The sequence below is a fragment of the Pholis gunnellus genome (assembly GCF_910591455.1).
Source record: "Pholis gunnellus genome assembly, chromosome: 2".
NCBI lineage: Eukaryota > Metazoa > Chordata > Actinopteri > Perciformes > Pholidae > Pholis > Pholis gunnellus.
In genome coordinates, this window is record NC_136536.1 from 8,470,156 (window position 1) to 8,496,178 (window position 26,023).

A 26,023-nucleotide genomic window follows, 5' to 3' on the forward strand; every position below is an offset into this window, starting at 1 on the left:
TAACAAAAGCGTAAAAGATTAATCTGTTGTTTTAAGTTGTTAAAGAGGACAATATTTATATGTTATTGCACCAGTAATAATAATCAAATATAATATATGACAGGGGCCTGCATAATGAGTACTTCTACTTTTGATATATTAAATAATTATTCTCCCGGCACTGCATTACACGACTATATACAATGCCTCATGATTTACAAGTACATACAATACAATACAGTTGATAAACAAAAACATAATTTAAAAATTAATATTTACTTGTGGATTTAATCTGGTTGGATACTGTGTTTGTTTATAATCATCCTCTATAACATATAGTATTCCTACTTGGATCTATGCTCTGCTAATTGCAAGGTCTCCTTCCACAAATTATCATAAAATTATTGTGGATTTAGTTCACAATGTTCATTCATATTCATGTTGCTGTAAGTGAGCAATATCTGTTAGAAATGCACACCCACAATGAGGCAACTGACAAATAAAAGTAAAAAGCAGGTCTATCACTGGTTACGACCTTTGATCACAGACTTATTGACTCACTTCACTTGACACTCGAGACAGAATTCATTCAGTTCATAAACACGATTGGATACAGTTGGCAATATACAAATTTTATTCAAACATACTTTCAAATTTGAACAATATTCAGTAGGATTTAACAAAGAGCTATTTATCTGAAAATTCCCATTGGATACAGTAGAAAAGAGTATATATATAGGAATATCACAGATTTAAAAAATATCTGCATAGCCAGAGAGAAGACCCACAGAACCCAACAGGAAATAACCCTGGCTTGTAAGCAAGGCTGCATACAAAATAACATGATCACTTTCGTGCACTTTTGCTCATAAGCATTGAGTGAGGCAGGTCAGGGATATAAGGGAACGATGCCAGAGCACCTGACTACACCCATGCAGGTCAATGCATTCATTGTGGCATATGTCCACGGGACATAGTACGCCTCCCAGATATCAAACTCCTTCACTTCATGACAGCCAAATCATTTTCTGTATGGAGTTATTTAATCATAATGAGTAGCGCTTTATGAACCACAAGCTGGAGATGTCGATCAAACCATTGAGCGATTGTGGGCGCAGAGAATGGCAGCATACACACACACACAAACACACACACACACACACACACACACACACACACACACACACACACACACACACACACACACACACACACACACACACACACACACACACTCAATGTTGGTCAGGTGTACCCAGAAAAAAACCAAAAATGTTTAACAAGAATGACATTTGATTACCTGCTCATTTACCAGCCTCTGAAGCAGCACCAACATGATTTAAAGATGATCACGATGTAAACATTTGTGGTTTTGATTGTATTATGGGAAGGAGTGATGCTGGTAGATGATCAGTATCTGGCAAGACAGAACTGTTGTGAGTCAGGGGATGCGGAGCAGTTCTCCTCACCAATTCTGTCAGTCATATTGAAAATGTACAACCAAGATACGTTTCACAGAAATACGAGCACAAAGAAAGAACATTTGTGTTTCTATAATATATATTTATATCGTTATCGTTATGTTATTCAACCCATGAAAGTACCATAAACATTAAAGTTTAAATGATGACGCCAAAAGTCAAATAAACAATTGGGTTATTTTTAAAAGGAATAAATTATAAAGATGATATATACAAAAAAAATATTAGCATTAAGGATATTTACAATTAAGTCTCAATATGCCAATTTATTTGCTGTACATGCTGTGTTTATGGGAAGGTCTGCTCCATACAGGCTGGAAGGAGGCAAAACCATCGCTCTGTTGCTCATTTATCACAGAAACATAATATCTCCAGTGTACGATTGTGCACAAAGATGCGCTGAATAGGAAAATACTGAGGCTGATTAAAGATAGAAATCTTCATATTAATGAAGGTCAGAACAGAATAGAGACAAGAAGAGTCACCTGATTTTAATTTGAATGCTTGAACACAAATCAACACCTTGAAACCATGCTGCTGAGCCGGTTGGTGCAAGATCTCAAAACAGTGGATTGTCCTTTAAGGAAGAACTGCTTACACAACTCAAACTTCATTGTAAGAAAAGTAGAGTAGTAAAATACACTTTTACACAGTAGAAGAGAGTACAAAAGAGATTTTCCATGGCACAAAAATCCTTGCAGCAGAATTCTAGTCTTCTCCATCCTGAGACGACCATTAGTGATCAGTAGCCATTTGTTTGTAAGAAAAGTCACAATTAGAAAATAGATAGACTCTGCTTGTTCTCTTCTTTGAGTTTAGCTGTATGTTGGTCACAGCGATACACCAATTCGTCCAATTGGGGAGTGAGACTACACACTCTTATGGGAATCAACGGTGTTAGTCTGGTACTTAATCTCACAGCGGGTCGGAAAGCTAGCTGAAATGTCGCACAGCGGAAGCATGATTATAAAGTCAAATCGTTCACCTGCATATATTCCAGGTGATCCAGGTCTAACAACAAAATAAAACCCACAACGTCCTGGCAAATTATTGTATGTTCCAAATAGTTGCTTGTCAAGTGGCAAAGTGGAAGACAGACTCTGAGCACGTTGGTACCCCAAAGAAAATTTAGTGAAAATAGACATCCCGAAGACGGGCTTTGAGCAGGGCAACGCTTGTATCCAACATTCATTCTCTGGACTCCCATGTTTGACCCATATGCAGTCTTTTACGTCATAGTCTGGTGTCACTTGCAATGTTGAAGCTGGCAAACTACAAGATCAGTCAGGTGAGCTAACACAGGAAGAGTGCATGGGGAATGTATATTATTATGGCGCCTTAAAAACACAAGGAAGGTAGAACGACCTGCTTGGATGTGCAGGGTGTTGATTTGACTGACAAATAGAATAACACAGTACTGTATAATAAACTCAAAATAATACCACAGTTTAGTCTTTTACTCCAGCAGAGCGGACATGTTGAAGAGCATGACAATGACTTTGGAAAGAGGCAGGAACTGAAAGTTGCCGATTGGTTTCATGATACTCACTGATACTACTTGATGTCAGAGAGTAACTGACAGTACCCAGAATGCAGTCGGCTCTCTGCCCCGTTATACAGTACTTACATACCCTGACACATACTTGTCCATGCACTCTGGGAGTAGATGCACATGCTCAGTTTTGCGCATGCAGGACGCATGCACATTTCCGTGTTCAGCCCAGTTACAGGTTCTCTCCTGGCTGGTACTGAGGCTCTGTGGAGGTGAAGTAATCCTCCAGGAAGCCCTGCAGGTACTCGAAGGTGGGCCTCTCCTCGGCCTCTTTTCTCCAGCAGGTCAGCATCAGCTCATGCATGGATTCAGGACACTCTGCTGGGCACGGCATCCTGTAGCCACGCTCCACCTGGTCTAACACCTCCCGGTTCACCATACCTGGGAGAGCAAAGGCATGATGTAAGAAACACGTAATCACAATTTGAACCATATCATTTCTTATGACCAATATAGTCCCAGTCATAAATCGTTATGCTGTTGGACTGGTGGAGCGTGATGTCAGTAACCGAGTCTCTGTAATAAAAACACTCAACCTAAAATATGCAGGTTAATCTCTCGAACTGAAAAAATGGGTTAAAGAAAACGATCCTTGCCTGGATAGGGCACTCGGCCTTTGGTGGCCAATTCAGTCAGCAGGACCCCGAAGGACCAGACGTCAGATTTAATGGTGAAGCGGCCGTACAGAGCAGCCTCGGGAGCCGTCCACTTGATGGGGAACTTGGCTCCTGCAAGAGGACAGGATTATCATCAAGTTAGAATGAGATCATTTTAGCAGAGACTAGAATTACCGCCTCGCGGTTATACGCCTCTGCCAAGCAATCATGTTGCGGTTTACATCCATGTCTGTCTAAAATGTCATCACTTCATCATTTTATCCGATTAAATATTTGTGTGAAATTGTGATAAATAGCATATGCATTCTTGAGCTATGGCCAAACATGTGTTTTGTGAGGACACAGTGACCTTTGACCATCAAAATCTAATCAGTTCTTGAGTCCAGGAGGACGTTTGTTCCAAATTTGAAGGCGTTCCTGAGATATTGCGTTCTCGAGAATGGACAAGCCAAAAAAGATAAGGCACAAAGGCACCTGCTGCATAAATTATAAAGTTTCCTGGATCCTATCAGTAGTTCCCAACTTGGATTTGTGGAAACACATCTGAGGGGTTGTGAGATGATCAAAGGGATGAGAAAGAAAACAACACCTCTGATGCACAACATTTTTTAAATCCTTTTTTCAAATGATTATTTTTAATATACTGGATACTTTCACCTCTTCAGATCTAAAGAAAATGTTAAAACTAGACATGCTGAAGGGAAAAATCACTCTTTAGTTGAACTGCTCATAACCTGTGATGATATAACTTCATTTTGGTCACAAGCTAAGCAGGTGGGGAACCACTGCGCTATATTGAGAAACAGTAAAAAACAACACCCTCCTGTGGTCTCACCTTGCCTCGCAGTATATTCATTGTCCTCAATGAGGCGAGCCAGACCAAAATCAGCCACTTTGCAAACCAGATTATCTCCCACCAGGATGTTAGCGGCTCTCAGGTCTCTGTGCACATAGTTCATCCTCTCCACATAAGCCATCCCTGAAGCAATCTGAGAAAGAGACACAGCTTTGTGATTGTCTGCACTGAAAGAAGACACCAGAAATACTATTTTTAACCGATTTAAGTGATGCGGCAGCAAATTATTTGTGCTGACCTGTGAAGCCATGTCCACCAGTTGGGGGAGGCGGAGCATTTTCCCCATGTCGCCTTTCAGGAAATCCAGTAAGCTACCTGTTGACAGAAACACATGCAGGTTTGTACAATTGTTGGAGCTGTTGTGGTCATTTCAGCTTTTATACTGTGTCCCTTTACTGATGTGTTACGCATGTATTATTCTATTTAAGTACATACATAATGAGGTGTACATAATACAATTATTATTACTAAGTGTGAGTTGCTTAGTTTTGAAGATCGCCTGCAGAGATGTCTGCCTTCTTTGTAATGGAGCGATGTGGTGCTCTGCTTGGGGCTCAAAGTGACAAAATGTGTATTTTTTATATTCTCTTCATTTTGAGAAAATATAAAATTTTTAAAATATATTTGTCAGTTAGCACATCATAGTTTGACTTGGTTTTGATTGGCTCCCGTCATAAAGAAGTCCTTGCAGTCATGCAGGTTTTCAGTAGATGCATTACCTCAAATACATTTTTAACTAGGCTACAACTATTTAATATCATATACACATATAATTATATATATACATATATATAATGAAAAACATTTGAGTTCTACTGTAAACATGTTTATATGTTAAAGTGTGATGAATCCTAGCTCACCTTGTCCCATGTACTCTGTGACGATGTAGATCGGCTCCTCGGACACCACAGCATAGAGCTGAACCAGCTTTTCATGTCTCAGTTTCTTCATGACCTGAGCTTCCTGGAGGAAGGCCTCAGGAGACATAGTGCCGGTTTTCAGAGTCTTTATTGCCACCCGTGTTGTCCCGTTCCAGGTTCCTGGATATTTAAAAAAAAAAAAAGAGTGATGAGAGTCACATCGCTATTGATTGTTACAAGGCAATCAATTATTAGCTTCTAGCATAAAGTCATGTGAAACCAAATGACCAACACTGCTAGACGGATAGAACAAATCCTATACCAGTGATTTCCAACCGGTGCTACATGTATCCCATGGGACACTTCTGTAGTTGCCAGGGGGTATGAGGAAAGATTGCGAGTAGCTATAACACTTAAACACCACGCGTATACGCGGAAAAAATTCGAAAGGAGATAATGTTTTCAATCAGTTTGTTAATATTTCACTGGAAGTGTGCCTTGCAACTTCCTTTTTCAATAAGAGCAAATGTCTCCACAGAATGACAGAAAACCAGCAGAAGCACTTTCTGAGATACTGGGGTTTTTAATCAATAAATAGATCAAAGCACGGCTTACCCATCCAGACCTCTCCAAAGCAGCCCTGTCCCAGCTTGAGGTCAAGACGGAGGGAGTCTCTTGGGATCTCCCAGGCATCCTTGGACAAGCCCTGAGTCTGAGGCTTCAGCACCGGACAGATCTCTGTCAGACTGTGACACAGCCCATCAGAGTGCTCTGGGGGACACAAGAGAAGACATGTGGTGAAAAAAAGGAAATCCAGCTTCCTTCCAAATCCCTAAATAATCTTCAAATGACAATATGAACTCACTGCGATAGTGGTTGACAAGCTGCTGCAGGTTGCTGAACTGTGTGCGTGATGTGATGTAGAAGCCTCCGCTGTCCAGCTTCCTGATCTTGTAGTGCTTCACATTCAGCCCTTTGGTGTTGTCATAGTCCAATACAGACAGACAGTAGGCACCTGGAAAGAAGAAGAGCGAATATGTTGATACATGGCAAGTAGAAATGTACTACAAGTATAAACTATTCTAACAATCTGGGACGAAAATATTTAATCTATCAGAAACATCACAAAAACATAAAAGTAAGTTAAATGGCGTGATCAAATTGTTTAAATGGATATTAAAAGGAGAAATTAGTCTTTTTTTGGTGGGTGACAATGTGCCTATTGCGCCACTAGAGGGCGGCGTCAGTCAGACGAATAAAACGGCATGAATCCCAGAGCTCTGAATGTTTGAACTGGGTGATGTGGCCTGTGGTTGCACAGTCCTCAGCCTCAGCTCCACACTGACCTAATTCTGTCGGGCTCACCCACCCAGTACCTCTCCACTCACTCATCCCTCCCCACCGTGTCCCTTTTCCCATTCTATGCGGGGCATACATAGATATCCAATACTAGGACACTACGGGAAACCAGAAATGTACATGTGTACACAAATCACACACACACACACACACACACACACATACACATACACACACACACACACGCGCACACACACACACAGCTAGCTAAACCTGTGGGGACAGCGTTGCTGCAGCTGCTTATCAGAACTGTCTGCAGACTGAGTCCCACAGGCGTCTCATCCAACCTTCTCCCATCTGCCCGCTTCGTCTCTCTTCTGTACCCACGCCGACACAGCGTGGCACACAGAGGACAGCATGGCGACATGTCTTAATGCCTGACAGAATTTGCTTGCTTCTCCTCAGTGCATTTTGGCAAGACATGTCACACGCTTCATGTTGAGATCTGAAGCTTTTTTTAATTCAGTATTATTTTGAGAAATAAATAAAAATGACACATAGGAGCCCTTAAAAACTGCAATTGAAAAAATGAGCAGTAATAAATGGTATTAGTTGCAGCAAGTAGGTTTTTCACAAATTCCCAGGACTCACTTTACAAACTTACTTCCCCAATACCCTGTGTTAAACCCTTGGTCATAACACTCATTTGACCATTTAATAGGGCTGGTAATCGTGAGAAATGTTTTCAGTTGAGTTCCATTCAAATATCAAAATAACAATTTGAAAAATCTGAATTTGTATCTGAATAACAATTTGCCTCCGCTGAGGAATTTCTTCCAGAAAAGCCCTTTTTTTATTTTAAAGAATTCTGGAGCAAACAAAGATTTTTGATACTTGATGTAAAGAGCATATTTTGGTCAAGACTCGAGGCGAATTGAGGTTTGACACCCTGACCGACAGTCTTCTTTGTGTGAGGCACTCTTACCTTTGGTGGTCTCACTCTCTCGCACCAGGAAAGTCCCTCTCTTGTTCTCTAAACTTAGCAGCAGCCTCTCTGAGTCGCGGCGAGTGATTTTACCAAAGTACCACCTGGTGAGGTTGAGATAAAAAAAAACATGGGACACACAGGGAGCAGGTTGGTGAGGGGAAGAAGATGTGTGTGGGTGGAGGAGAAGGAATGCCGAAGCGAGGGTGAGTTTGTTGCTCATGGTTTCAGAAAATGTAGTAAAACTTCGTCTTTCCAGATGCAATGCATACTAATGCCTACAGTGCAACAGCTGCTTACCTGGACTCTAGAGACAGTCTGAGATGACTGGAGGGGCAGGAGGAAAAGTGAGAAATTGAGTTGTTATAAAAGTATAAAAGTAGTTTGTGTGGCTTGATTGTATAAGCAAGCAGGTTAGCATGTAGAGTAGTGTGTGTCCCCCAGGAAAAGAAAACAGTAAAAGTACCTCAGTCATTTAAAGGAATACTTGCACATTTTGGGGAAATACACTTATTAGCTTTTTTTGACGGGACCTAGATGCAAAGATTGATACCACTCATGTTTTTAGGGTAATAATAAGCTTAGCATAATGGAGATCTTGCCTTCCGCGTGAGGTTACCAGACAACCAGCTGAGACTCTACAACCACACAACCACAAATTGAGGTTTTCAAACTTGGGTTTTTGTACAAATTATACACACAAAATATAGCGTGTTAATAAGTGAGCTTCACAGCTTTAGGAAGGTGGATTTTGTTACCTTTAGACGGATGCCAGGTTAGCTGTTTTCCCCCCATGTTTCCAGTCTCTATGCTAAGCTAAGCTAACCAGCCACTGACTGTAGCTTAATCTAACAGACCGACAGGAGCGTGATTTCAATCGTCTCATCTAACTCTCGACAAGACAGCAAATAAGTGTCGTACTTTCCCCTGAGACCTAATTTTAAATTGACATAAAAAACAAGAAAATTCTTCAGAATCAAACATGTGTGCGCTTAATTAAAGACAGATACAAGAGACAGCAAGAAAAAAAAAAGAAAAATAAAAGGTTTACTCTTCTGCCTGGATGGAGTCAGATGGAGCCACATAATTGCTGGGGATATAACCACTCTCTCCAGTGGTAAGGGAGCGCGCCAGCCACCAGTCGCCTTCTCTGCACAGATGAAACCATAACACACAGCTTCACCGAGGCTCATCACACACCCAAAAACACAAATGAGTCAGTCTGACTTTAAGGGCTGGTGTTTATCAAGTGTCTCAGAATATAAATAAATGCTGCTAATGATAATTTGGCTTTCTCGGTAGCCACTCAAAAGTTTTTTGTTCCCACAGTAATTGAGCTCTTGGCTCCTGGAGAAGCTTGATAAATGCAAGCCCTGGTATCTCTACTATTTGGATGTTATGTAATTATAAACAAACATGCATTCATGTAGGTGTGACAACAGGGAGGGATGGAGCTTGTGTGCCACACTTAATCAGGGAGTGAGTAGCTTTGCAGCACTAGATTCACTTCCAAAGTAAAATTACCATTTGATTACATTAATTGCCTCTAGTTGACCTGGATTGATTGTAGTGTTGCAAGGCTTCACACCAGCTTCCCCAGACTACTTCACTGAAGGATCAGGGGTTGCATGGGCAGAGTTATGCGGTTTGTGCCTTTCTAGTGAAGTGGTATTACAGTGCAGAAGTACTTTGTATGCTTCAGGTGATACAAACACAGAGACGGACAAACGGCACATTCAAATACAATTCCAGGAAAGCTTCACAAACCTGCAGTTCACTTTCCTCCTGTAAAAAAAATTGTGATGGTTTGTGATGAAATGGAAAAGAGAGATGAAAAGGGAAATGGTGGAAAAGGAAGGGGTTAAAGAAAGAAAGAGAGCACGTTATGAGCTGTTGAAGAATAGCAGAGTACAGACTCATAATATGACAAACATGGTGCATAAGGATACAACCCTAAAATATTTAAATCATTACATAACTTGCAGACAAGGGGGGCATAATGATGAGGCAAAAGGTCGAAAAACATGCAGGGGGCACAAAATTACAAGAATAAAAGCCTATCAGGTCAGTGTACATGGCTACAAAATGTAACTGGACCAATCAGAAAGCTATAAGAAGCCTGCCTGACACCTTATTTCACCGTGATTACCCGTAAACTAACCTTAGAGATAGTTAATGTATTCTGGATGTACTTGACCCAATACTGATCCAGGTCTTGGCTTAAGGGGCCAGATGCAGTTATAATCCACTATTGTCCTCAGCTCCTGCCTTCTAGGTCAGCAGTGTGTTAGTGGGAAAGCAGCACTGGGGGTGCAGCACTACAATATATGGTTCACTGCACCTCTATTGATTCACAGTGCAAGCATGGCTCTCCACAAACAGGTTTGATGTGTAACTGGGTCTCGGGATAAACCAATAAAAATAGCCACGTCCTTACTGAGGTGGGCCGAGCAGCGAGACGTATAGTCAGGTCTTTTGTGAATGAAGCAAAGATTGAGCAGAAAACGCGTCAGCAAGCTCTACCGAGGAACCCCGTTTCTATGGTTACAGTGGGTTTCTGAGAGGCGACAGGCATTTTGGGGTGTAAAACAGACAACTGAGCAATAACTCCGACAGACAATCTGTGGACGTGTCTATGTGCAGTTTATCCCTCATCCTTTACACAGTGGGTGTATATGTGACGAAGATTGACTTGAAAAAGGACATTCTGTGATTCCGTGTTTTCCTTACGTGTTGTTGACTATCTGGAGGCGTTCACCCTTCCTGAAAGAAAGGTCCGAGGCCGTTCTAGACTCATAGTCATACAACGCCACGAAAGTCGTCACGCCTCCTATTAGGACAGAGAGTTTGGCCATTACCAGAGACATGTTGTGCATACAGGTAAAACCACAGACACAACGCATAAAGCTGAGGTTCTCACCTGCTAGTGTGATTCTGTTGGGAGAGGTGACAGTATTGTTGTCCACACCTCCAAACAGGGCCAGCTCTGCATTATTGGTCTGATTGCCACCAAGACCTCCATCCATAGCGGGACTACGATTGGGTGTTAAGGACTGTTGATTGGTGCTGAGGTGGTGGCCGCCAACCACTCCACCAGAGCTGAGGTTGCCCTCGAGGCCGCGGGTTCGCTGGCCAACATCCTTGGGCTTACTCTTGGATCCCCCCATGGCCAAGGCCTGTAGTGCATTGAAGGATAGAGATAACAGTCTATGAGATCGCAGGTGAAAAAAAAGAACTTGATTGAAATTGCATTTCACGGCTCCGTCAAACATAAATTACATATTAATTTTGCGTCAGATAGACTTGTTTTCGTATGACAATTTCTCAGAACACATTCTCTGGAAAAATTCCTCTGACTGCCACAAGGCCAGATGCAGAAACCAGAGACGGAATGGAGACCACGGCTCTAAACCCACTGAGACACAGTGTCATGTAGACCACATGAACCACTACTTCCCAACGGACGGAGGAGCAGCTGCCACTCCACGGTTTCCAAACACACACGAGATACATTTCACCCTACTGCCACCAGCTGAGCACATACACAGCAGACACGTCGCGCATTCCTGCATGAACATGTGTCAGACACAGATGCACATACAAGAGACATCAGCATTTCGTGGCGTCATAGTCCATAGCTTTATGGAAATTGATCATTTAAAGACGAGTCAGTTTATTTATCAAGTCAAGCTGGGTATCTCCTGCCAAATCCTATTCACATCCACGCCCCTTCAGTCATTTAAGGCTGGGGACAGCAACAAAACATATTCTAGCCACCCGGTACACCAACATCACTTTAAGTGTACACTATATTTTGAATATTTTTGACGGTTTACCATTTCTCACAGGGAGATGATGCAGTTGTTTTTAATCTATGCTCTCTCCATAGCCAACAGACTATTCAATGGTGTCTGGTGGCTTTGACGAGAGCATAGACAATGGCTTCAGTTTCAAGTTGGAAACATAGACTACAGCCTATCACTGCAAGGTAAACCAGCGTACACTTAAAGCAATATAGATGGTTTTGCAGTTCTTTCTTTGAGGTGGCTAAAATACGTTTTGCTGCTGCCCTGTCTACAGCAGAACATTACTTTGCTTCTGTGCAGTAACTCTGTTTCTATCACTAGAGCCGTGACGCAGAAAAAAACCCTGCCAAACATTCAATGGTTGGAGCCTCTCAAATGTGAGGATTTTTTTTATTATTGTAAATTGAATATCTTTGGACTGTTGTTTGGACAATACAGGCAAATTGGAGACATCATCTTGGGCTCAAACAAACATTTGCCTATTTACTCATGCAGCAAACAAAGAACAACATCATAATTCCTTGGATAAATGTCTCTGACACCCTGACAAACATAAGTCATTTCTATTTAGCTCTGTTTTGGTCTCAACCAAATCCTGCGAAAGATATCTGTCTCTTAAGCAGCTAAGTGCTTTCCTATGTTGTTTGTTGCTGGAGAGGAACACCGGGTTAATCAGAGCTTATTTGCTGATTGTTGTTGCTGCAATTGGAGACTTGAGAATAAACAAAACTGTAAAAAAAAAAAAAAATGAAATAAAAGAATTGCCTGAAAGCTGCTAAACTGCTCTGTAACGTGTGTGAAATGTGAGGTGATAACTCTCGGTGGTTCCATCACTACAAGGGAGTGACCCTGTTTACATCATAGCTCATTTGATCCCTTGTTAATTTGAAACAATCGATTGGTGCAGCTTTAACGGTACAAATAATCAACCCGTGAATTGATAATGAATCCTCAGTTGCAACTCTACTGTGCAGCCACTGATCCATGTATGTGCTCTACGAGTACCATAACATTTGACAGCACACTAATTAAACATAGCTTACATTTTTCATGTTGCTGACTGTTAAAACAGTGAAGTCCAGAAAGGTTTAACCAGTGTGAGCATAAGTGAGTCATTAGAATGACAGTGTTGAACATCAGTAAGTTTTTAGCAATGGAAAGAAATGTAGATACTCTCCCAAAGCCTGATGAGAACAGACCAAAAGGTCAAGAGGGCAGTTTTGGATTGGATTTGGACTCTGCATATCTTCATTACTGAAGCTTCCCCGACTACAAGGGCTGATGAAGTGGCTCTAATAACAGCTTAGAGCCAGGAAATCATTACACTAAGCCAAGGATAATTTAGAGAGTCAAGCCTGTGCTATCATGGATAGATATAGCCACGGGGGTCCCCTCGGAAATGCTAATTTACAGAAAACACTAAGGTGGGGGTGGCTAGGGAGCCCTTCTGATAAGCAGAGGAGGGTCAGAGTGCATCTGGGAAGTGTCAGGCTGCCCTCAGCTGACATTACCCTGCCTGACTGTTGCTATTTAAGAGGCCATACATCTGTTGGATCTGACATTGGAGTCAGCCAATGCATGAGCCCACTCCCATTCACAGGCAAACAGTCTAATCCTATACAAGACACGAGCTTTGATACACAGGCTGGCAGGCATGCTCGCGGTCAGAGCGATGCAGTGACATATGGTGGAAAATGCATGGCACAAAGAAGAGCACAGTTATCTAACCACGCAAGGGGTATTAGCAAAGCTGTCGGTGGTTATTGTCGGTCATTTTGCCTGCTCCCCCCCCCCTCGTTTTTCAGACTGGCAATCTGCTGGGAGAGGGGACAAGGGTTTTCAGTCAGTTTGGGAGATTCCTATGGATGTACAGTATGTGCAAGTGCACAATAAGCTCATCCAAAAGACGAGTGCTGCTCAGAAACAGAAAGAAAGTGGAAGCAGGAGAAATGAAAGGAAGGGAGGGGCTCATTTTAGGTTGGCATCATGAATCGGGAGGGGAGGGCGAGGAAGCGAAGAGGGGTCAATGGAGCCGGACAGTCGATACCAAACCCCCCCCCCCCCCCCCCCCCCACTCCCCCCCAGGGCATGTCTGCATAAATGGGGGTCGCAACACAGCAAGTGTAACATAGCGTGCAGGTTGGCAGACACGAGAGCGCAGACACAAAGATGTCGGGTGACTGGGGGAGCTGCTCTTTGTGTGATCTGTGTTCTCCCCGGGCAAAGCAGACTGGTTGCATAGTTAATAAGCTATCGGAGGCAGAACACAGCAGACGCTGCTCATGTCATCTACGGTTGTTGGCCCGAGTAAAAGCTTTCCCCGTTCCACACGGATGTTTCTTTCACTCAAGGGTTGTCGCCTTATGTGGACAGACCATTGCTAAATAATGGTGACTGATGCTGACTTGCTGAAAATGCTTGTAGGGCAGCAGCTGTGCATGTAACATGGCATCTGATATGATTTAGCCACTCACACATTTCAAGGTTGAAAAGAATTAGGTTTGTTTAGCCAGCAGCGTCCTAATACTCTGACCCAAACTGCATTCCCAGACAAATACATTAAATACTCCCGGAAAGGGAAGACCGAACCGAGTAAACACCAAACAGAGCATTAAGAGAGTCTCAGGCTTTTCTTCACACTCAGTTTGCAACAAAACCATCTTTTGTCAGCTCACAGCAGGCGGTGTAAACAAGACACAGAAGTGGCCTGTAGCTTGCAGGCTGCCAGCTCTTAGCGTGTTTTAGCTCTAACAGCCGGCAGGAAATATGGAAATGAAGGAAGTCATGAAGACAAACAATGTCATGTTTTGCAGGAATCATGTTTGTGTGTGTATCATCAGTAGCTAATAGTAAGGAGAGCCTGATTCTGGCCTAATAGGGCTGAGGTACTGTAACAAGCACACACTGTCTGGGGGTGGGACGGGGGGGGCTGCATTAAAAATCCCTCTGGCAAAGTGGGGGGGTGTGTGGCTGAGTGTGTGGGGGATTTGTTTAATTATGCATAAGATCTGACAATGAATTCCAAATCCTTCAAGTCTCCTGGGCTTTTGGTAAATGGGAATAGTCTTTTAATATTGCTGCCGGGGTTGTTTCTCCCCTACAGGATGTTGAATATCCCCGTACTGCTTGCTTTTTCATTTGATATGAAAAGAAAACAATTACGATCTCCGTCATTGAAATAAAAGAGGTGAATAAAAGAGGTGGTGTCTTTCAACCATTAATAGGCTTCACTGATGGAGTCTTTGTCAGGGCAGGATCATGACACTGGTCCATTTCCCCAAACAACACAGACTTTGTTATCAAGTCTCCGCTGCTCTTGCTCGTTGAAAAAAAAAAATCTTTTCATCATTCGGGAAGGATCAAATAGTCATGGACATCAAAATTGAACAATCCTGCCTCAGATGTTCTGTATGCAGGCTTAATGAGAGATTCCCCACTACGAGCCTGAAGCAAACCTGAAGTAATACTGAGGGAGACGGTGAAACTCTGCTATGTGACGCAGCGTGTCAGGGCTTGTATGTTGCAATGACAGCTACAGTAAAAGACCACTCACTCCTACCTCACAGTGCTGGTGTTGGCCTGTGGTTGGGCATGTTCTGACAATCTACCGTCACTAATAGAGGCCGGTCTTTAATGCCTCAGGCAGCAGGTTAAAGGTCACAATTAAGCTTTAGCTGAACCACTACAATTGCAACAATGACACTTTTGTCTTAACACTTTGTCACATTGTAGGAATAACAAGTGTTCCTGCGTGATGGCAGTTGTTTCATTTGTCCCCGTTCACATATGATGATGAGTCACTGGGGACAGGCAACATGGGATTGGTCTGAAGCCCTCTGCCTTTTGAGATGACAGATGAAATACATACAGAGGAACCTGCAGCAATAAAAAAGAAGTACATTTTGGATCAGAAGAGCAAGATGATATGATCCTGAATGTGGCCATTGTGCAGGACATGACCTGTACAGTGTAAAGGAGACAAGTCAACATGTAGGCCTCTTCTGCGAGTCCTCTTAAGGGAGCGGAGTGAACAACAGGGGGCAAACTGTAGGGAGATATTGTCCTGTTTTTACTGTACTTGCAGGAGCAGACATGTTCAAAATGGTGTGCATGTATGTCTGCGTCTACAGGGAACGTATACAGTCGGTGCATGTGTGAGTGACTGATGTCTGGCGGATGTATTCCTTCATCTCAATGCTCTCTATGTAATTACTACGGGGGGGGGGGGGGGGGCTTTGGCTCCTGCGTCATTGTAGCATAATCCAGCCTCTGCTTGTTCTGTCCAGATTATTAACATCTATTCCCTAATCGTATTCGCCAAACGGCGTGATGACATTCCATCTGTGGCCCTGCAAACAACTCGGGCGCTGCAACGACAGGACAGGATAGACCGGTCAAACCACTACAACTGTAGCTGCTGCTGCTAGACCTCAAAGCCCTTCGGCTGATCTTGTCTCAACAAATCCATCTGCTGTGGGAAAACGGCAAAAATAAAATCTCCACCTACAAAAATTTGCAAGCCACTTATACAGTTTGATAAAGTAACCCGACACTCATTCTGTAACCACAACAGGTGGGCTGGTTCCTGGTTAGTTAAATGTCATCTTGTCTCTCTTCTCCTTCAACAAACATAAAATAGAGGAAATGGCTGCTTGGATGTGTTTGCACACCACTGCGTCCCCAGCAACGGTTTCAGCAACTGACTAGTATCCATCCATACTTTCCATTTACTTCCCCATTAGGCCGATCGTCACAAAGAGCTAAGATGAAGTAGCAAAGCAGCAGAGAGTATGTTTTAAAGCTTGTGGGGTTGCAGCTCTTTTGTATTGCGAGTACACACTGAATCAAACTATGAGCTGTGAGCTGCTTCTCTCTGTTTGGAGGTCTGAAGGTAAACAGACGCCCCTGATGGCAGGACTTTGCTGAGTCCTGGATAAAGTGTGTGTACTGCCCCCCCCCCCCCCTCCTCCTACACCCCCACCCTGTGCTCCTGTCACGGACAGATACAGGGATGGGGAGGTGGTGAAGTCAATATTTACCATTCCACACACACACACACACGCACAGCTCGTTGCCATGGAGGCGATTCCAAGCATTCCACAAACGACACAGATGTAGTATAGTTGCTCACAGACTTTATGGGCCACAACACTGCATGCCTATCTGATGAGGAAAAAGACAAGATTAGTAGAGGCTCCATCTCTCTAACTTATGTGGGATATCTGTCACTCCCTGAGAGCTCTTGGGAGAGAGAAAAAAGAGGAGGGGTGAGAGAGAGAGAGAGAGAGAAAAAGGTGAGATCACCTGACAAATATTCTTTCCATTGTTATTTATTTCCGGGGTCTACCAAAGGAAGATTCCCATTCAAAACATTCATGTTTACTCATTTATCCAGTCTTTCAGGAGGCTGCAGGGTTTTGGCTTCTATAATAGGATCAGAGGCTGTGAGCCCTTATCCTTTTCTATGAGTGCATGTGTATGTGTGCGTGTGTGTGTGTGTGTGTGCGTGTGTGTGTGTGTGTGTGTGTGTGTGTACATTTCTCACCACTGATATTTGGGCTAAAACAGCGACCTACAGTGCGCTCGGATCACCTTTTTGTTTGCCAAACGCCACACACAGCTAACCCGACCTCTAAAATCATATGACATCACTGGGCTCGTAGAGCTGAGCAGCTGGCCGCTCTATCTTAAACCCCGTGCTTACAGAGGAATTTTTTTTTGTCCACTTCCAAACAACAAACACTGCTGGCACCAACTGTAGGTTCATGGATTTTCTGTTATCCCCTGTTCCTAATCTGAGTATGACATACAACAAATTATTTTGGGATTGAGGCTCAGTGAGAAAATATCTGGGCCATTTCAGATGAGGTGATGTCTTGGCCTTTGCAGTGAAAAGAGAGAGACCTACTGAAAGAGTTTGTTAAACGAACAGTTCAGCATTTCGGGAAATGTGGTACTGTGCTTTCTTTCTGCAAGGTAAGATGGGAAAGTTGATACTACTTTCATGTCTGTATGCTTAATATGACAACTGCTTAGCTTAGCACTGAGACTAGAAATATAGCCCCTATAAAGCATGTCATATCTCCTTTGTTAAAAACGTGAATTTTGTGGTTTTACGGGCGGTTATGTGCTGGACCATTTCTTGGCCGGGAGCAGGGACTTTGACAAACTGGCTTGAACAAATAGGAAAAGACAAATGTTCATTATTGACAGGTGCTGATAGGCCAATTTTTCTTATCTTCAGACAAAGCCAGGCTAGCTGTTTCCCCCTGTTTCCAGTCTTTATGCTAAGCTAAGCTAACAGGAAGAGACGTGGACTCTACAGAGACCTTCCCCCCCCCCCTGATTATAAGTAATCTCTTCCTTCTTTCCATCTTCCGTCCTCTCCTTCAGCTCATCTGGAACCAGCTCCGCCCACTGCTTCCCCAACGTTGTGTCAAACAACACTTCCCAGTTCCACAGCGATTAAAAATGGAGAAGACGCCACCCCACAGTGGGACGCATGTCATACAACATGTTCCCTGCCAGACTGACGACCAGTTCGGTCCAGTCACATGACATCTATATAGACCAAGTCATACAGTACAGAGTCTAGTTTCACCAGGTAGGGACTTTACACAGTGTGGTTGTGTATTCATACCACAATCATTTGGCACCTTTCCCTGTCAATTGTGTCCTGCTTTTAAACACTCACCTCTGAAGTTCTTGAAACTCTTGTTACCTTCAAATGTTTCCCTTCTGGAGTAGACCTAAAAAAAAGTCCCGTGGTTTAACTGGGACGTTTGACTAACCTTCCTAGACTGGGTGTGACAGGCACAGCTTAGACGAGACAGACTGAGGACATTACTGTAATTTCCTCTGCTTAGCTCATCAGGTTTGTTGCAAAACAGCAAATCAATTGCAACACATTAACCAATAGTTACCATTGCACAATTAAACTGTTTATAGTTCCATGTGTATAAGGACGGGGAAAGCATGATGTCAAAAGGAAGACTGAACAAGCTCATGTTAAAACACATGCCCTGTTTTATAGCCCAAGGTCTCTCAGCTGTTCCCTTATTGCCTGTGATGAATACAGACACGCATCCAACAGCAGCAGCAGCGATCATTCCTCCTGAAAACCTATGAGATCTGAGGCATCTGTGGCATGCACAGTACCGTGACTGCCGTGCAGGAAACCTGGGGGTGTTCACTGTATTGTGTTGATCGGGTGAAAAGCTGCGTATTGTTCCTCGTGTGGCGCAATAAATACCAAGAATAGACAGAATACTTGAAATCTGCTTGACTGTTTCCGGCAAACATCCATGGTTGTGTTGCTTCACTCCGCTTTACATCCTTTGCTCTGCTTTCATATAAACACGGTCATTAAGCAAACTGAGACTGATGAGCTGTGGTCACGTGTTCAAACAAGAAGCGGGGAAGAGAGAGAGAGAGAGAGAGAGAGAGAGAGAGAGAGAGAGAGAGAGAGAGAGAGAGAGAGAGAGAGAGAGAGAGAGAGAGAAGATAAATATAATCCTCAAGGGCTTTGGCAACCCCCCCCCCCCCCCCCCCCCCTCCTCCCAGTCTTACTCGCTCACTCTCGGGCCACCCCCACCCCCTCCCCTCTAGCACTCTTTGCCCATAATTTACCCAATCCTTTCAGGAGGAGGGAAAAGGTGAAAATAAAGGCTCTCAAGTCCTCTGACGTGTCAGCCCTGTGTCGCATGAGGAGGGAAATCATCCTTTTTTTTTTTTTTTGCTTACCAAATATTAGTGCTGCTAGGAAACAAGAGAAACTCGTCGTGAACGCCACATGGCAAATATACAAGAGACGCAGCATTAGCATGCAATTTAGATCTTCCGCATTATCATATGGGCTTTGCTTTTAATGCTTCAGAGTAACTAAATGCACTGTAACTACAGTGAACCTTTCAATTCGCCCCCTCTCATCACATTTCAAAGAGGCAGCATTTGATCAGCTCAAGTCTGCATTGACTCCCAAGAGCCTCATGCTTCAGTAACCTAGGGCTTTCACCATTTAACTTCTCATCTGCACAGTCAGGCAGTAAGAGAAATCCCTAACATCTAAGGTCCAACTAAACCCAAGAGGACTATAATATATACTGTATATATATATATCAGTATATAAAGCGAACTAATAGCATGTTAACATGTTCAAATATGTGAAAGTTAGCCAGGTGGGCATGTGCGTTTGTGCGCGTTGTGACATTCCCAGGTTTGTTGCAGCAGTGCGACGGAGCCAAGTCATGGTAGAAGAATGCAGAGTGGAAGAAAAGGCGAGTCGCAACTTCTCTCCCGCTTGCGCAGCCCAAAGCAGGAATGCACGGGGAGCAGGTAGAGACACCGTCGAGATGCCCGGGCTGCCCCCGAGCCTCACATGCCACCCACCCTAGCACATTCCCTTCACCGTCTGTCAGGGAAAGCAGCATCAAGCAGCCACGTTGTAAGAACAAGAATGTGAGTCAAGGTCGCAACACACACACACACACACACACACACACACACACATACACTGTGGTTGTTTATCCCGCCATGACAGGGCGGGTGTCATACTGCTGCGGCTGATCATCAGGTGAGTCTAGCATTTCTGTGTCTCCAAGAACATCTCTATTATTATTATTGCACTAAAAACATAAGGCTTCACTGACAGCGTGGGGGAAAAAAGAACCCTACAAAACATTTTAGGAGTGAGGGAACAGCAGACTTTCTGTGCAGATGCAGAATTATTATATCATCCTGTATCAACATTTCTAAAGCTGCTGTGGCTGAATTCAAACTGAAAACGAGATGCAAAGATCTTAGCCCTGCTTCCTTAGAGACAAACAAATAAGAGCAGGAAAAAAAAATGTGAAACACCCACCAGGGTTTGGGATTCAAATTTTAAAGTGCGCCCATGTCACGCTTCATCATCAAAACATAACTGCACCCAGCCATGACATTTCCATAATAGATTGGAGGGCAAGATCCCCCAACACTGGAGTGATTTCCTCCATCTCTTTTAATACACCCCTTTGTTCAGAAGGCGCTGATTTCAATATTCAAATTTAACTCAGTGGGGCGGTGAAGCCGGGAACTAGACGCTGACTGCTAGGCAATCAAAAGCAGAGCTTTGGTGGTGCGGTTGGAGCTTGTCTACACGAAACAGAGGGGTGGCTTCAATTAACTACCTCTGCCGAGAAAGAGGAAGATGGCCCTGCTCTGTATCTGATCCAGACTCACATCAGAGGTGAGAGCAGAGGTCAAAGCCGAGAGGAAACACATCCTGTGCCGGTCAAATTTAATAGAGCTGAACTGCGATACAAAAAGGTGGCGATGAAAAATACTGGAACAAAAATACAGCTTTTTGTTTTGAATTTCTGTGTCAAGAACGGAAATGTTGGTGTGTGCTTGTAGTCCAACAGCTAAAAAAAAGCAGCTCTGTGCTAAATTCAAGGCATATCTATTGCCTCTCAACTGCTTTCAAGATGGCAACAGCTGAACTAGCAGCTAAAGGTGCTAACAGCGCTATAAGCGCAGACAACTGCGACAGAGCCGACAGTGTTTATCTGGAGGGGGAACCGGAGGATGGGCGCTATGCTTCCGCAACGATGCCATCGGTCGAGGCGGGGTTACCAGCTGCAGCAGCCACATGAGAGCACTGCAGAGCGCTGGCCACGAGCTAGCCAGTGGGACACAACAACGCATTAAAAGGCACGCAGGGCCGGCCCGGCTATGTAAACAAAGCACAGAGCTCGGATTACAACACACAGAGCGAGAGTGACTTAATTCTCTGCTCATGTAGACATTACTCCACTATATGTATTATATATCTTTACTATATTAATGCCCTGAACATCTTAAATAGAACCTGTAAAGTAGGTGGAAAGTCCACATATTTCGAAACACCAATGAGTGCAGAGGTTTTGGTCAATCATCAAAATCAATTAAACAAATAATCGTTTCAGCTCTGATCATGTTTTTAAAAAAAATTTTGTTAGGAAGTCACTCCAGAACAAGTGAAGACAAGTACAGGGAAACATAAATGTGTTGTGTTGTGATAGTAAGCATGGTAAATACAGGGATAAATAAATTCAGGCACCGATTCCGCTCCTCGATGCTCAGTGAAATCATAATGCGGACCCACATCCCTTCATGTATATTTTGAACAGGACATTTCACACAAATATGTTCCCGTTATATGGTTTTGTTCAGACGTTGGGTGCGACCCTGATCGATCGTCTCTGCAAGCAAACGATCTTTCATAAAAGCTCCCATCTCAACATATCCCACGGTGAATCTCAGAGGATGGAGCGCCTCACGCTTTAGGAAGGGGGGGGGGAGAGCAGCGTGCATGTGCTCTTCTTAAGCATCTCATCATCCTGACCAGGCTCGCACAGCTGCGCCTACACAAAGCCACACATAGAGGCTTCTTTCGAAATGCCAAAGACGCTTTTCCTGTCACAAGAATCGTGCACGGAGCGATGGGAATGAGGGTGTGAGAGTGATCGCTTTTCCACAGAGGCAACAGTGGGTGGATTGAGTGGAGATGTGTGGCCTGTGTCACCCTGGCCCGTTCCCAGAGCAGAGGGACAGGAAGTGTCAATGGGATCCTGGGAGGATATAAGCCCTCCTCTGTTTGCCTGTATCAAACTACTATCAGATACTTCATTCAAATGGCCAGCAAGCACAGGCCCCTCTGACAGAGAACTCAGAGGGATATGTCAGGAGAGCTTCAGTTCTGCATCCTTATCATTCAACTGCCTTTACTGGGTGAAATGAACCGGCTTTGTGGCCACATGTTTGAGCTGTGTATACATCAACTTCTCTCCTGCAGTCACTTATTCAGGAAGTAATAAAAGACAAAGTACAATCAGCATGGAAGTGATACTTTAGGTTCGTGGCCGACAAAGCGCACACTGTAACGGAGGCAACAATGACTGACACAAAAGTAGGCCACTGACACATAAAGCTCAAACAGAGAGAGAGAGAGAGAGAGAGAGAGAGACAGACGGGATAAAGGCAGGATGGGAGAGATGTGAAGCAGGGAGAAAGAGTGAGAGAACAGGTGGCACTGGCATTCCCATGCTCAATCAGTATGCCCTTGAAAGTGGCTGGGCACTAATTAGCACCAAATCCGGGGCCAGAGCGACAGAAGTTTAGTATCTGCCGCATGAAAAATTCAGAGGCTTTTGTCAGCAGGAATCAATCACAAAATCTCATGCCCCTCTTTCGTGCATCTCTTTCTCTCCCTTTGGAGTTTGTCGCACATCTCATTGGCAAACTAAAGAGGGGTCGTTGGCATTAGACAAGTGTTTTGTTTGTTAAGTACTCCGAAACCAAAGGGGAATAATGTGTTGTTTCAACAAAGAGGAGGCACACCACCACCACTACTACTACTACTACTACTAGAGCACCGACTCATTTACAGTCATCCTGTGTCCTGCAGTGTGTGAGCTCTTGTTTTTTTGTTTTTTGTATATCTCTGGCCAATAAGCTAGATCCTTCTCTCTGTATCGCAAACAATTACAATATGTCCTCAGCGCTCAATGCCAATTAATCCTCATCTGACCTAAAGGAAAGTGGGCCACTCACTAGATCAAATGAGGAACTCGGCAAACCGTCCGCTAGAGAGGAGTCTGTTTAAATGCAACTGCTCGGTTCACTTCAGGGCAGAGGCAAATACACTCATCACTATCAACATGCTTGGCTGGGATGCTTGGGAAAAAGTCTCTCAATAGACCACCCCTAAATGGTTCTCTTCCATCTTCCTGAATAGGTGCACAAAGGCAATTTTGAAAGTGGAAGCGACTTGTCTTAAAGCCGCCGATTCCTCCAGGGCCGGATAGCTGCGGAAACAAGCGGTTCATTGATGCCAGGCCCAGTGTATCACCCTGACAGACAGACCACTCCAGTATAAGGGGGAACAAAGGGGCCAGTCCACAGCCACGTTGCCAATTAGCAGGAATTTCGGCCACGAGAGCCACTTTCCACCAATCGCATTGGAGCTGACATAAACATGGACAGCTTTCACTGGGGAGCATTCATGGGATTCCAAGGAGCATTAGGTCCCCTCTGTGGAGCCCGAAACCAGGCTGTTAGAAAGTACAATGGGCCATCTCGTAACACTTCTCACTCACTGGGCGGCTGCGTCGCCCAGAGCAGAATGCGTGTCATTAGCCATGGTAAAACCTGCGACACGGCTTCATCCCGGTCAGCATCAGTTTGCACGTCATTGGCTTGATACACAATTTAAGGATATTGAATCCACGGGATAGAATGTGTTTTTTGCCTGCATGTTGCCAAACATCCTAATTCCTTCAGGAAAATAAAAAAATAAAAACTCTGTGGAGGATTAGTGTAATGCACTACTGACAATCAGATATAATAGCAATTCTATTTTTTATAAAAAATATTGATGTCTCTCTGGAGAAATGTTTCAGATATCAGAAAGGATTACAGACACAGTACAAACAAGCTGGAATCTACTGCGGGTTTGTACACAATATTTAGGTTTTAGGCCCTGAAATCACACTGCATCAGTGCCACCGCAGGTTCGTGTGTGTGTGTGTGTGTGTGCGTGTGTGTGTGTGCCGAGACACAAGCTGAATGAAGTGTTGTAGCTCAACTGTCGTGATAGTAAATGTCTCACATAGTGACATCTCGCACAAACATCTGAAGAGTAAATCTGGTCTAGACCGCTAAACCAGGTTTCATTCTCTAGTCAGCAGATCTGTGCGCTGATCCTGGACCAGCAGTCAGGACTGACGTGTACAGCAGCCTATAAACAGTAAAGGCCAATGTCACAATGTAAAGACACAAACAATTTGGCAGGATATGGACTGTATCTGCTCAGGAACATCAATTACAGACTATACAATTACGGAGTCTTCTCTATTATTAGTCGCCACCACATTAGAGTCAATATTTAGGCTTTTGAGTCATGTTGAGTGGGAGAGACTAATCCTAAGCATATGAGAGCCGTGTCTTTAATGTGCGTGGGATAAGGAAGGAAAATCTGTGGCATCCTGAGTGAAAAAAGCAAACTATTTAGAGCAAGTCCTGTTTAAAACATATACACAGTCTCTCTGATCCGCTCTGATCGTCTCACTCACACATACAGCAGCACAAGTACAGCAGGTAGCCCATAAAAAACTCTTCACTGCAGAGCGCCTACAGCTGCCAGGTTTCAGATTGTCTTGTAAGGGCTTCCACCCAGGGAGCCATTCCTCTTAAAATTGAGGACATGCACAGTAGAGTGCTGTGTGATTAGGCTCTGTATGTTCCCAAAAATGCTGCAGAACAGGGACTGTAGAGTACAGTATGTGGCCTAAGCTTGTATCTTTAAAAAAAAAAAAGAAAAAAGCTCTGATGAGTCACTGTAACTCTCAGACTGGTACAGTTGCTGGCAAAACAATGGTTTTTGATGAATCACAAAAGTGAGAAATGACAGTGACCTCCATCTACAGATCATTTATAGCTCAGCAAAAGTATATTTGCAAATACCACACAGAACATTTAGCTCATAAAGATGTAACGCCAGAATCTAAAGAGGAGGGTTTATTCCCAAACAACATAGTAGGGTAATTCTGCGGCATTGTTGGGATCAAACCTCTCATTCATGTTTAACCCCGTCTGCCCTGCCTGTCATTAAGTCACCCCTCACCAAAATAACAAGTTTGGGGCTACTTACCCTGACGCGCAGGCTACCGGGTTGTTTTTTTTTGCGTCGTCGCTGTTCTGACGATCAGACAGGCGGATCTCGCATCAAACCATTCATGAACTGCTAAGAGGAACCAACAGCTCACAGATCCTAAAATCGGCGGCTTGGAGCGGCGGCGGTGGAAGAAGAGACAGTCGGTGCCAAAAGGAGCGACAGAGAGGCGCTGAGGAATCCCATTCAACTGGAGGGGCGGTCCGGTGGTGAGGTCATGACGGGGAATGACTCCGAGGATAAGAAAACATCTTCCATTCACATATCAATTAATTGCATTAAAGTACAAAGACCAGAACGCCCAAAAGCATATGTAAATGTAGCTTCTCCCGACAGTCGGCTTCTGTGCGGGAACACCGAATCATGACCAAAACACACTGGGAGGTGATCTTAGAGGCAGGCAGGGGCGGAGACGCCAGCGTATTGTCGAGCCCTGATTGGTGGGATCGTTTTGTGCACACTCGAGCCCTGATTTAGGTGAACGGCGTTTCATGGAAGTCCCTGTTCACCCGAGGGTGCAGGTTCAAACGTGGCTGCTCGGTTGTTAATATTGTAGACCGCGTTTGTGTTTTTAATGCCGAACATTTAAGTCAGCTTGCATCCGTTTTCATTTTCAAGTCTATTTTTATTTTTTGTATTCAAAACTGCTGAATTCAAACGTGAGCCATGGTCCTGTGACTGCAGCCTTAATGTAGGCTATTTACAATAAAATGAACGAGAGCAGAAATACAGAACCTGTTTTGTGCATCAATTTTGTGGGTAAAAAAAATCACACTTTGTACTCTTGTGACACAATGCTGCCACCTGCTGTTCAAAGGAGGTAGCACGTCTCCAACGTACCAGCATGAGCTGCAGGAATAAGGGCCAACACTCACTTTTGGCCTCCTTTTTGCTGCAA

The 26,023-nt window shown here is 43.9% G+C and overlaps 1 protein-coding gene across 2 annotated transcripts; it reads right to left on the minus strand.

Annotated features, from left to right (window-relative positions):
• Window positions 1–590: 590 nt before the first annotated feature.
• src (v-src avian sarcoma (Schmidt-Ruppin A-2) viral oncogene homolog) lies at window positions 591–25,481 on the minus strand. 2 transcript variants are annotated; one of them, XM_079176369.1, is made up of 12 exons: window positions 25,105–25,481; window positions 10,550–10,805; window positions 10,360–10,459; window positions 8,681–8,779; window positions 7,630–7,733; window positions 6,211–6,360; window positions 5,961–6,116; window positions 5,346–5,525; window positions 4,724–4,800; window positions 4,465–4,618; window positions 3,609–3,740; window positions 591–3,393 (listed from the first exon to the last, which is right to left on the minus strand). In XM_079176369.1, exons 2-12 carry the CDS (start codon window positions 10,794–10,796, stop codon window positions 3,185–3,187), a joined length of 1,608 nt encoding a protein of 535 aa, XP_079032495.1. In that variant the 5' UTR covers window positions 10,797–10,805; window positions 25,105–25,481; the 3' UTR covers window positions 591–3,184. The 2 variants fall into 2 exon arrangements, with proteins under 2 accessions (XP_079032495.1, XP_079032494.1); XM_079176368.1 differs by having other exon boundaries at window positions 4,465–4,800.
• Window positions 25,482–26,023: the final 542 nt, after the last annotated feature.